Raw genomic sequence first — 13,336 nt, 5'->3', positions numbered from 1 at the left:
CAGATGAACTTGCAAGGTCACACTGCAAAGTCATGAAATATCTGAATTGATCAATAGCAAGGACACAGCCATATCTTGATGTTCTTTTCTATCTGTGGTACTGAAAAAGATTATTTTTTTCTCTATAATCTGTAACAACAGCATTTTATAAATTAGTAGTAATTTTAGTGTAAGCATGCTAAAGATGTGAGAGATGCAAGATAACTATGGAGAGGTAATATCTTCTATTAGATCAGCTGAAATAGCTGAAAATAGCAGGCATGCTTTTTTCACCACTTCCAGTTATAGCATCTGATTTTATCTAACAAAAATACTACTTCTCCCCACTGCCTTTGTATTTATTACATTTTTGAACTATCAACTCTTAACCTACTGATGTAAAATACAGGTTTGACTTACTGCTGAATGAGGTTTAACACCACAATATTTGCAAGATTTCAGCTGCTTAATAGTTTCTATGGGATAGTGAATCAAGGAAAAGTCCACATTGAAATGATCAATGACTAGCACGGAACAGGTATTTGAAATGGTGCAAGCTTTACTTATATAATTCACAATTTTATAACAATACTTAACATTTGTAAATACAAGTTAATGTCTGCAACAATTACCTTTATAGATGTAAACAAATCATTCCACCACATTGCCACAAATTCATGTGTACAGTAAAATGCTCACAACTGATGATTCATACTATAAGGCAAGCTGGAGAAAGTAACTAACTCAAATACCAAACAGGTCTATGTTTGGCTTTCCTATTCTGAAGTTCATTTCAAAATCTTCAAATGTAAAAATAATTTGTAAAAGTGACATATATTTGTGCAAGGAAATGTCTCATTTTTAGAACAGGAGTGGCACGCATTATCACACTTTATTCTGAAAAAAACCTGTAGATGTCAATGGAAGTTTTTTTTTGTTTCTGTGGGTTTGGTTTTTTTTTTTCTGAATAAAGTGTCCAGGATTCGGTTTGAAGTCTTTATTATTGTCATGCAACAAACTTCAATCTTTTTCTCCAGGCTACTAAAGAATTTAATTAATAAAATTTCTGATGAAAAAATATTTTTCTATTATGAGAAAGGAGGTTATAGTTAGAATTTTTGAGGTAAGACTCTGTCAAGAGTATATCAGTCAAAATAATACGCGTGATTCTCAGTCACCTAATGAAGGTATCTGCCATCTGAGATGCCCTAAGGTAAACTACTTGACCTCCAAGTCCTGTTCTGCAGGTCCTTTGCGCTGCCCCTTTACAGATGGGCCTGATACCCTCAGTGCTAGGCATCCACCTATGGGCCACCAAATCAACTAGATCTTTGTAGGCTTTGATTAAAAATTACATACTTGGGGCACAACTCATCCCACATGCCTGAAACAACATACAGTAGCTGAGACATCCACATGGAGTGGTCACATATGGCATGAAACAGGCAAGTGTCATCCTGCCACTGTAAGAAACGGGGGGTAGGCAGTATATCCCAGAGCATCTTAAATGTCACTGAGTGCTTATAAGTGGGTGACTGAATCAATACCCTTTATAAAGTCATCTACATTTAGGTGACTCAGTCTTGAATTCGATCCTGCCCTTGAAGCTTAATCTGCCAACACCAGGACTATCTCATTAAAATACTGAGCTGGAAGCCAAAATGCAGATGCAGCTCATTGTACATCAAGCTTTTGTTCTGAAGGATTTTTATGATTTTTTAAAGTTTTGCAATCTCAGAGTAGGTACAGAGTTGGCTGTATCATGAAATGGATTAGAAGGTTTGGTGTAGTCTTCCCTGACTACACTCCTATATTCTACTTCAAAATCTTGTCCCCATATTTCTCAACTTGCTAAATTAGAGGTGATCGTTCTTCATAGCTGGCTAAGTCACTCACGTTACCTTAGTGTTAGAGGAGGGCTACACATGGCCACCCTTCTCCAGTCATACAATGAGCCTACTGTGCACTTGGAGGTCCCAAGACCCCCTGGAGGGAATGCTTCTGCGCACAGGTAGAAAATCTGTCCTTTCCAGAGGGCCAGACGTGCAGGAGGCCGTGCATCACATGAGGTGCAGGACACAGGGCTCTCCCAGGAGCTCTAAAAAGCAGGGTGGCATGGCAGCTGGTAGAGTAAAGCACATCAGCTGCCCTCGCTGCCGCCTCTCTCTGGGGCACTCCTTCACCACACGACTCATCAGAGAGAGGCAGAGTGCCTACGCGCTAAACCAACACTGTAAAATAAATTCTACATGCTCTCACTACATTACAAATGAACATAACATTTTGCCAACTAGAAAACACTGTAGTAAGTTCTTTGATTGCAGGGCTAATTCATTATAATGCAACTTTTATGCAATAGCCATACAGCCACATTACAGCAAAGTAAGCATAGACACAGAAAAACTGAAGACACAGCAGGCAAATCAACTTGTGCTATTTGGCTTCAGGCAAAAATTAAAGTGAGCCATGCTGAAAACTGGTAAACTTTTCTTATGCTGCCACGACACCTGTCTTTGAAGGCTGAAAAGCCTGACAGTACTGGTTGCAGAAGCTTTTCAGTTTAATGTTGGAAAATATGCATGCAACCAAAACTATATGTGTCATCCACAATGGTTCAACTTCCCTTCAATGTGAAGAGGGCAATGAACAGGTCAAAAGGTCTGTCTGGCATTTGCAACATGACTATAACACAGAGAAGAGCAAAATAACAGGATTCTGAAAGTTATTCTAGCTAAATATATCTTTTCTTTGTGTACGTGATCATATGCTTGTGGATGCTAAATACATTGCCCTGGCAGGCCAGTATTAAGAATCATGGTTTTAATCTGCGTTCTGCATCATGTGTGCAGCTCCCAGTGAAGTCAATGGGAGATGGGCATGATAAGGCAGAACTCACCATATATTCTTATTCAAACCAAATTCTGATATATTTCTCTTGCACTGTGATTTGAAACATTGAAAGGGGACACTTTTGGTCAAGAAGCAGTGCTGCTTTCAAATAATTGCATTTATCCCAAAATGACATGCTGCACAAACACAGGGCATGCTTTGGAATATTAATTCAGCTTTTTGGTTTTGAAAATGATCCCACCAGTCCTTTCAATACAGGGACTGGAAAAGTTCTTTTGAAGATAACATTTATTACGCACATCAAAATGCTTCAATGCAAACAGGACAGGCAAGATAATACATTTTAAAAGCTTTCTTGTTTTCCTTTTTTTCCTTTCTGGCAAACAGGAATCTTTTATATTACTTTTCATTATTATGTTTTACTCGCTTCTCCTAAGCTTGGAGCTATTTATGGAAATTACAGTATTCATGTATGGTAGCTTCAGTCAAAGATATCAGGATTGGTATGAGAGGAAAATTTCGACTGAAAGCTTGTTATTCACATCGTTCTCTTCTCAGCTTGGCAAAGTTGAAGGTTAACGTCATCTGTTCTAGACATTTCAGATTAGTCACAGAACTTTTCTTGGTGGTTCAGTGCCTGGTCATCCAGTCAGAGGAACAGTAATCCATATGGAAAAATTAGCTCAATGCTACTAGACTGGTGGTTAATACTTGAGCCTTAGTTAGGAATGTTCGCAGCATCTTGGGACTCTTTTCTTCCTTGATCAATTTCTTAAAATAGGATTCTTCATCAGAGGCTGAAAAGAGGAGGACTGTACTGAAGTATATTTTTTTTTCCATCACCAAGTCTTTTTTTTTTTTTTTTTAGGAAAAATATACATATATTTTAAATGTCCCATGCAAAAAAAATTAAAATAAAATAAAAAGTTACACAATTGGTTAGGAGTTAACAATGAGAATTCCTGTATAGTAGTTTGGTTGGTTTGCATCCTGGAATGATATTCTTCAACAGGAGATTTGTTAAGACATACGTAACGTATTAAACGTATAAATGCTGATAAATATTGCTGGAAATCTGGTAACTAACTGCATCTTTGAGTAAGAAAATGTCTTGACACTTTTCTTTGGATTATTTTCAACTGTGTATTAAATTAGAAAAATTATTGCTTAACCACACATATAGAATATTCCTTCCCATTTGAGACACAGCTTATTCTAAAGGGTTAAAATATCTCGTGTAAACGAAGCAGGTGAAAAGGGCAGTGAACTGAGATGTAAAATCTTAAAAGCGGTCAGGTAAAGGTCACCCTTTGCCAGCTGGCTTTGACAAACATCAGCTTAAAAGGGCATGTCTGACTTCAGAGGGAAAAATGTTAAGTATTTTGTTTAAAATACAGATTTGTAGGATACAATGGTTTTGAAAAACTACATATTAAAAATGTAGATGAATGAAGCAACTGCATTCTCCTTTGCAACCACTCTTTAAAAACCCCAATAACACTGGAAGATAAAACCCCAAATCTATTTCGGTTTTATTAAAATGGAAATTTTATTGAAATGATGAATAAACATATTAAGAAATCTCCAAATGCATCTACTAAACTCATGTTTTCATTCACAATTAGAAGTAGAGAATCCAGTTCTGATTGTCTGACTGAATGATACTACCTAGAATTTTAGCTCTTGCTAATGCCAATTTTGAATTTATAATACATAACAAAAAAGGACACTGGCATTACAAATGCTTCATTTTATACCCTCTGTTTAGTTCTGTCATTTAGAGGCTTTGGGTTTTTCTTTACTTCCAGATTTTTGTGAGTCAAGATTTATGAATTAGAGGTTGAAAGAATTCACTTTTATTTCTGAGATGTACTTTAGTAAAAAATGGACAAGACTGAATAAAGGAAAAAAATCACCACAAGTCAATTTTAAAAACCTGATTTCAAGTGAATCATTATATTAAATGCATACAAAAAAACCTCTGTACAGACATGACAGTCAAGATAATTAAGATATATGGCTCTCACCCACCCACTAACCTAGGAACTGGCAGACTAAATTAGACCATAATTAGAAATGAGGTTGTGTCACACACCGGTATGAGCATTAAAAAAAGAAACACCTTACCAAAATTGTAGTGACAACTACTGTTCTATTCTCCATGGCCGAAGTGTCATTTCCAAGTGTAGGTTCATGCTGAATCAAAACTAGTTTATCCATGTCATTCCAGTAACCAACCTGCAAGGCAAAATGTATATAATTTACAGTAGAAAAGTCTACATTCTGTATAATTACAAATATAAATTATTACAACAGAGTGGTCCAAAGATAACTTTGTAACAAAGGAAGTACGGTCACGCTCATAGAGAGGTGCACGGTGGTGTGTATCGAAAACTTTGGGTACACCACCTTGCACCACTGCTGCACAGAGTGAGACCTGGTATCGCTCAGCTGTTCCTGAATGATCCCAGTTACTTACTTGAACCGAGGCACAAGTTAAATCCCATTTTTAATAGTTTGAAGCCTTCCTGAGGCATAAATGAGATATAAGAATTTTAGCTCTCCACAAGAAAATTTTCATTCACCTAATCCTCCACATCTTCTGGTCTTGGAGGAGTGAAAGACATCTGGATGACAGCTTTGCAATTCAGTGGCTGATCTCAATTCCCTGCTCCATTGTGGGTCTCCCAGGAGACCCCAAACCAAGGGCTTACACCAGGCTTATTCCTCTTAACTGCTGGCACTGACCTTTAGTACCTACGTTAGAAGCCCTGTCATTAAAGCTTTCTTTACACTCACTGGACAGACAGACTCCACCAGACAGTGACTCAGCTCATGCAGGATACGCACCCCTCCTAGAAAAGCGCTTGCCTTCCCACTGACCCTAAAGCATGGTGAGAGTGACTTCACTCTAAAAGTATCTCTGGTGCCTACAGGGAGGTGAAACAAATCAGGTTTTCCTCTCCCTGGGTGCATTTAGGCTGCCACAACCCTTCCCAGGGCAGCCTTAAGGTGAAACAGCTGCCTTTGTTCATGAGACCTAAAATACTTCACTGTTTTTGTAAAACCTGGCCAGTCAGAATCTTACAGCACACTCATCTCCTCACTCCATGTGGTGACAACATTTAGTATCTATCAGCAAGTGGTGTTTCTGGTTTTAGAGTTCCTACCAATCATTTAACGTTGCCCTGGGTGATGTTAGGTAGGAGAGGTCTTCGGTCTTCCTGGGAATCCTGTGTGCATGATGTTCCTAGTACAAAGCAGATGTCTGTGAAATGGCAAGTGGTTCATGACAGTGGTCCCTTGTTTCACTCTTATTTGGAGATGTCTAATTCCACTTCCCTGACCATCCTTTCAGCATGCCAGACACAGGTCCCTTAGGCGAAGCTGCTCTCACATCTAAACTGTGGCTCACTAGCCAACATCCTCTCTTTCCCCCTCCTTGCCATTCTCTTTTCTGCAACTGGATCATGGCTGTCTGTGGACCCTCTGACAAGGTTTCTGGGGAACTGATCAGTGCCTGTTCCTCTGACCCAGCGCTGACAACGCTTAGCTCCATGTCAAACGGACAACACGAACACAAACATGTCAGCAGGAGAACAGTGCTCTAACCCCACCTAAAGGGGCTCTCCAGGTTGCTGAGAACCTAATGAATTAAGAGACTGATCTTTTTTTCCCAGGAAAGGTGCAGACAGCAGCAGTGATTTTAAAGGGTTCCTACAGAGATGCAATTCAAGCCGGCACAGCTAACTTCTCAGAAGCATCCGGGGACCAGTCAGCAGCAACTCCCCCTTCCCTCCTTTCTTGATTAATTAGGAGTTCCTGACACCAAAGGCTGGGAAAGAGGAATGCCTTGTCCATCTTACCAGAAGAGGAAAGGGAATTTTAGTGGAAAGTGGTCTTCAGACAGAGCTCCAGTGTAACTGACAGTGCCAAAGGACAGCCTGTGCCTTGGATGAAAAGACTTCAGCAGGATGGAAACTGGCTGAATGATCAGAGAAGTTATGCAGCCAGTATTATTTCTAACAGTATTGTAGAACCCAGACTAAAATTCACCATCACATAGGATTCTGCCACCATGACATGGAGAAACATCATGCACAGATCAATGCAGTGATGTGGCATGAGAGTCTAAAAGTGCAGGGGAGTGCTTTTGGTTACTGGTCTCATATGTATTAAAGAATACTGTATATTCTTAAAACAGCCAACCTTCCTCTTGATTTTTACATTTACTATTTCATTAATTTCCTTTTTGAATAGCAGCCCCTAGAGCAGTGTGCAGACACACTCACCACAGAGAATTACAAATTCATGAAGTAATTCAATGAGAGTGAGTATGATTGATTATGAGTGATTTTTTTTTCTATTAGTGAAGCAAACAAACAAGCACAAACTCTTCCCATGCACAACTTCTGGTATATTTAGTTGAAATGTTCCTTTTCATTTTGCAATTGTATTAAGCACAGGAGCCTTGATTTAGGTGTCTGCAGCCAACAGGAAGCTTCAGCATTGCTGATATAGTAGAGAGGGAGGTTTTCTTCCTAGTAGGATGCAAATATTGTTTTTCATCCAGACAACCATAGAGTCACAGATACAATTGATAACTGAAAATGTCAAGTTCTTGTCAAAAAATGTGACCAGCTAAAGGCAGAATATGAACACCAAAACCTGGCAGTTTGGGAAGCTCATTATAAAAGTGAATGATTGTTTTTCATTGTGTAATTCCTCACTGCTGGAGAGTTCAAAAGGAAAGCAGAAAATGAATGATGTACTGTGTTATAAAAGTAAGTACCATATCAAAATGCAGGCTTTGATAAAGAAGACTTTTGAGAAATGGCGGGCATTTTCAAACGGAATTTTAGCTTGTGTGTGTGGGTGTGAGCTTGCACATGTGTATCTCAAACCTGCGCTAAATTCTGGAACTGGATTACTGAATAAATATATAAGATATATCATGACACTTGTATTAAGTATATAGATTCCCAGTCACTGTGAGAGCACTAAATAACAATATGCTTTCCTATAAATACCTCGAGTCCACAAGGAAAAAACTCTCATCAGAAGACAGGATTGACTTCAGCTATTAAAGTACATACAATTCTGTTTGGATTGCAACTGGACTTTACAGCAGTTGCATCCATTTACACAGAGGGTCAATTTGTCTTTTAGGAAACAGTATTGCAAAAATATCTGCCTCAAAGTAGATTTGTCACAACAGTTTGGTATTTGAATGAATAGTGTAATTTCTGAAGGCCTGTGTGCCTTGTAGCAACAACTGAAGTGCTCCTGCTGAAGCCCACAAGTCACTAAGGGCAAATCTTAGGCTACCTTGTGCATGTACATGCACATGTATATGCTTTTTTTTTAAAAAAAAAAATCTTGGCGACATGTTGAATGGAGAATGACAGAATCACAGAACGATTGAGGTAGGAAGGGACCTCTGGAGGTGATGTGGTCCAACCTCACTGCTCAGCCTAGAGCGTTGCCCAGGACTGTGTCCAGATGGCTTTCGAATATCTCTGAGGATGGACACTCCACAACCTCTCTGGGCAACCTGTGCCAGTGCTGGGTCACCCTCTCAGTAAAAGAGTGTTTCCTGATGTTCAGAGGGAACCTCCTGTGTGTCAGTTTGTGTCCATAGCCTCTGGTCCTGTCCCTGGGCATCACTGAAAAGAGCCTGGATCAACTCTCTTTTCACCCTCCCTTCAGGTATTTGTACACATTGATAAGATCCCTCTTGAGCCCTGTCTTCTCTTCTACAGGCCGAACAGTCCCAGCTCTCTTAGCCTTTCCTTGTAGAAGAACCGCTCCAGTCCCTTAATATTTGTGGCCCTTCACTGGACTCTCTCCAGTATGTCCATGACTCTCTTGTACTGAGAAGCCCAGAACTGGACTCAGTTCTTTGGGTGTGGCCTCACCAGTCCTGAGTAAAGGGGAAAGATCACCTCCCTTGACCTGCTGCCAATACTTGGTCTAATGCAGCCCAGGATACCATTAGCCTTCTTTGCTACAAACAAGGGCACATTCCTGGCTCATGTTCTACTTGAGCCACCAGGACCCCAGTACCCTTTCTGCCAAGTTGTCTTCCAGCTGGATAGGCCTCAGCATATATTGGTTCCTGGGATTGTTCCTTCCCCAGTGCAGGCCCGTGCCTCCTTGTTGAACTTTTGAGATTCCTGTTGGCCCATTTCTCCAGCCTGTTGAGGTCCCTCTGGGTGGCAGCATGACACCCTGGCATATCAGCCACTCCTCCCCATTTGGTGTCACCAGCAAATTTGCTGGTGGTACATTCTGCCCCAGATCCAGATGATTAATGAAGACGTTAAACAGGACTGGACCCAGTTTTGATGCCTGGGGTACACCACTGGTTACTGGCCTCCAAATTGACTTCAGACCACTGATCACCACCTCCTGGGCCTGGCCCTTCAGCCAGATTTCAGTGCACCTCATTGTCTGCTTATCCAGCCCATATACCAACAGCTTCTCTACAAGGATCTTACAGGACACAGTGTCAAAAGCCATAGTGAAGTCTAGGTAGACAATATCCACTGCTCTCCCCTCATCTACCGGGCTAGTCACTTCATTGTAGAAGTTTATCAAGTTGTTCAAACATGACTTCCCCTTGGTGAAGTCAGCCATGCTGACTACTCATGAAGATTTTCTTGTCCTTAATGTGCCTGGAAATGGTTTCCGGGAATAGCTGCTCCATCACCTTTCTCATGGACCGAGGTGTAGTTCCCGGGGTTCTCTTTCTTGTCCTTTTTGAAAAGAGAGTGATATCTACTTTCCTCCAGCCTTTGAGCACTTCTCCCAGTTGCAATGATCAACCGAAGATTATAGAGTATCCTTGCAATAACATCTTCCAGCTCCCTCTAGACTTGTGGGTGCATCCCATAAGGGCCTATGGACTTATGTATGCTCAGTTTGCTTAAGTATTCCCTGACCTGATCCTCTTCCACCAGGGGTACATCTTCCTTGCCCCAGGGTTTCTCCCTTGTCTCTGGGACCTGGGATTTCTGAAGGCCAGTCTTGCTAATAAAGACTGAGGCAAAGAAGACATTCAGTACCTCAGCCTCTTCCATGTCGTGTGTACTCAGGTCCCCTGTCTTATCAAGCAAAGGCCCCACATTTTCCCTAGTTGTCCTTTTATCACCTGGGTATGTGTATAGAAACCTTTCTTGTCTTCTTTGATGTCCCTGGTCAGATTAAATTCCATTTTGGGCTTTAGCTTTCCTAAATTCTTCCCTGGATGCTCAGACAATGTTTCTGTATTCCTTGCAGGTTACCCATCCTTATTCCACCCGCTGCATGCTTTTTCTTTGTGTTTGAGTTTGTCTAGGAGCTCTTTGCTCATCTATGCAGGCCTCCTGGCATTTTTGCCTGAGTTCATATTCAGTGCTATGGAACTCTCTTGAACTTGGAGGTGGTGATCCTTGAATATTAAGCAGCTCTCTTAGGCCTCTTTTTCCTCCAGGACCTTACCCCTTATCTTCCGAGCAGATCTTTGAGGAGGCCAAAGTCTACCATCCTCAAGTGTGAGCGTGCTTTTCACCGTCCTCCCTGCCCTTAGGCTCCTGAACTCCACCATCTCATGCTCACTGCAGCCATGGCTGCCTTTGACCTTCACATCTGCAACAAGCCCCTCCTTGTTGGTCAGTAGGAGTTCTAGCAGAGCACCTTTCCTCATTGGCTCCTCTATCCCTTGGAGGAATAAGATGTCAATGGACTCCAGGATTGCCTATGTCCTGCAATGTTGTCCCACCAGCAGATACTGGGGTGCTTGAAGTCCCCCGTGATGACCAGGGCCTGTGACTATGAGGCTGCTCCTATCAGTATGTAGAGGGCCTCATCCACTTCTTCTTCCTGGTCAGGTGGCCTAGAGCAGACACCCACTATAACGTCACCTGTCTCTCTTGAATGCAAACTCATAAATTCTCAGCTGGCTTCTCATCCATGCCCAGGCAGAGCTCCATGCACTCCAGCTGCTCTCTTACATAAAGGGCAACTCCTCCTTCATCTTCCCTGCCTGTCATAGAATCATAGAATCATTATGCTTGGAAAAGACCTACAAGATCATCAAGTCCAACTGTCAACCCAACACTACCATGTCTCCTAAACCATGCCCTGAAGTGCCACATCTACATGTCTTTTTAACACCTCCACAGATTGTGACTCTACCACCTCTCTGGGCAGCCTGTTCCAATGCCACTCTCTCAGTAAAGAAATTCTTCCTAATATCCAATCTAAACCTCCCCTGGTGCAACTTGAGGCCATTTCCTCTTGTCCAATTGCTTGTTACTTGGGAGAAGAGACCAACACCTACCTCACTACAACCTCCTTTCAGGTAGTTGTACAGAACACTAACGTCTCCGCTCAACCTCCTCTTCTCCAGACTAAACAACCCCAGTTCCCGCAGCTGCTCCTCACAAAACTTGTTTGCCAGACCCTTCACCAGCTTTGTTGCCCTTCTCTAGACATGCTCCAGCACCTCAATGTCCTTCTTGCAGTGAGAAGCCCAAAACTGAATGCATTATTCAAGATGCAGCCTCACCAGTGCCAAGTACAGGGGGATGATCACCTCCCTGCTCCTGCTGGCTACACTATTCCTGACACAAGCCAGGATGCTGTTGGCCTTCTTGGCCACATGGGCACACTGCTGCCTCATGACAGCCAATTGTCAGCCAGGTCCTCTTCTGCCAGGCAGCTCTCCAGCCCCTCTTCCCCAAGCCCGTAGCGTTGCATGCGGTTATTGTGACCCAAGTGCTCGACCCAGCACTTGGCCTTGTTAAACCTCATACAACTGACCCTGGCCCGTCGATCCAGCCTGTCCAGATCCCTGCGCAGAGCCTTCCTTCCCTCGAGCAGATCAACACTCCTGCACAACTTGGTGTCATCTGCAAACTTACTGAGGGTGCACTTGATCCCCTTGTCCAGATCATTGATGAAGATATTAAACAGAACTGGTCCCAGAACTGAGCCCTGGGGAACACCGCTCGTGACAAGTTGCCACCAGCTGGATTTAACTCCAGTCACCACAACTCTTCGGGCTTGGCCAGCCAGCCAGTTTTTTACCCAGCGAAGAGTACACCTGTCGAAGCCATGAGCTTCTCTAGGAGGATGCTGTGGGAGTGTCAAAGGCTTTGCTGAAGTCCAGGTAGACAACATCCACAGCCTTTCCCACATCCAGTAAGCAGACCACCTGGTCATAGAAGATCAGTTTGGCCTTTCCTAAATCCACACTAGCCGGGCCTGATGCCTTGGTTGTCCTGTACATGCCTGGTGAGTACACTCAAGATGAACTGCTCCATAATCTTCTCCAGTACCAAGGTCAGGCTGACTGGCCTGTAGTTCCCCAGATCCTCCTTCCTGCCCTTCTTGTAGATGGGCATCACATTGGCAAGCCTCCAGTTGTCTGGGACCTCCCCAGTTAGTCCAGACAGCTGATAAATAATGGAGAGTGGCTTGGCGAGCTCCTCTGCCAGCTCCCTCAGTATCCTGGGGTGGATCCCATCCAGCCCCGTAGACTTGTGAGTGCCCAGGTGGCGTAGCAGATCATAAACCTCCTGGATTATGGGGGCTTCATTCTTCTCTCCAACCCTGTCTTCTAGCTCAGGTGGCTGAACACGCTGGGGATAACCGGTCTTACTATTAAAGATTGAGGCAAAGAACACAATAAGTACCCCAGCCTTTTCTTCATCCTTGGTGGCAATGTTCCCCCTCACATCTAATAAAATACGGAGATTCTCCTTGGCTCTCTTTTGTTGTTAATGGATTTGTAAAAACATTTTTTTGTTAGCCGTTACAACAGATTGAGTTCTAGCTGGGCTTTTGCCTTTCTAATTTTCTCTCTGCATGAACTAACAAGATCCCTGTACTCTTTTTGACTTGCCTGCTCCTTCTCTCAAAAGTGGTAAACTCTCGTTTTTTTCCTGGGCCCCAGCATAAGTTCTCTGTTCAGCCAGGCCAGTCCTCTTCCCCACTGGTTCATCTTTTAGCACATGGGGACAGCCTGCTCCTGCACCTTCAGGACTTCCTTCCTGAAGAAAGCCCAGCCTTCCTGGACTCCTTTGCTGTTCAGGACTGCCTCCCAAGGGACTCTCCCAACCAGTGCCCTGAACAGGCCAAAGCCTGCCCTCCGGAAGTCCATGGTAGTGGTTTTGCGGACTCCCCCTCCTTACTTCACCAAGAATCAAGAACTCTATCCATTGATATCCATTTGAGATAGCTGAACTCCATCTGCCGCCAGCAGGCCCAGTGCCGTGTAAACCTCCCCGTGATCAAAATAAACAGAATTCCACTGATGGCACCAGCCTCTGAGCCACGTGTTAATCACGTGAGTTTTCCTGTTCCTTTCAGTATTCTTCCCTGCCACTGATGGGATTAAGGAAAACACTACCTGTGCTCCAGATCCTTCAACCAATTGCCTCAGTGCCCTGAAGTCCCTTTTGATGCTTTTGGACTTCTCTCTGCAACCTCATCACTGCCAACCTGCATAACGAATAGTAGG

The 13,336-nt window shown here is 42.9% G+C and overlaps 1 protein-coding gene across 6 annotated transcripts in view; it reads right to left on the bottom strand.

Moving 5' to 3' along the window:
• Positions 1-13,336, bottom strand: part of GRIA4 (glutamate ionotropic receptor AMPA type subunit 4) — a 231,288-nt gene that overhangs the window by 60,494 nt on the left and 157,458 nt on the right. For 5 of the 6 annotated variants that reach the window (XM_075082009.1, XM_075082000.1, XM_075082037.1 and 2 more), the window contains exon 9: positions 4,957-5,067. In XM_075082009.1, coding sequence (XP_074938110.1) covers positions 4,957-5,067 — 111 coding nt within the window. Of the gene's footprint in view, positions 1-518; positions 3,627-4,956; positions 5,068-13,336 lie in introns of those variants that run through there. The other variant, XM_075082044.1, reaches the window with a different exon arrangement.

Source organism: Phalacrocorax aristotelis, chromosome 1, assembly GCF_949628215.1.
Source record: "Phalacrocorax aristotelis chromosome 1, bGulAri2.1, whole genome shotgun sequence".
NCBI classification, from domain to species: domain Eukaryota; kingdom Metazoa; phylum Chordata; class Aves; order Suliformes; family Phalacrocoracidae; genus Phalacrocorax; species Phalacrocorax aristotelis.
This window is presented reverse-complemented; position numbering and strand designations above follow the sequence as displayed.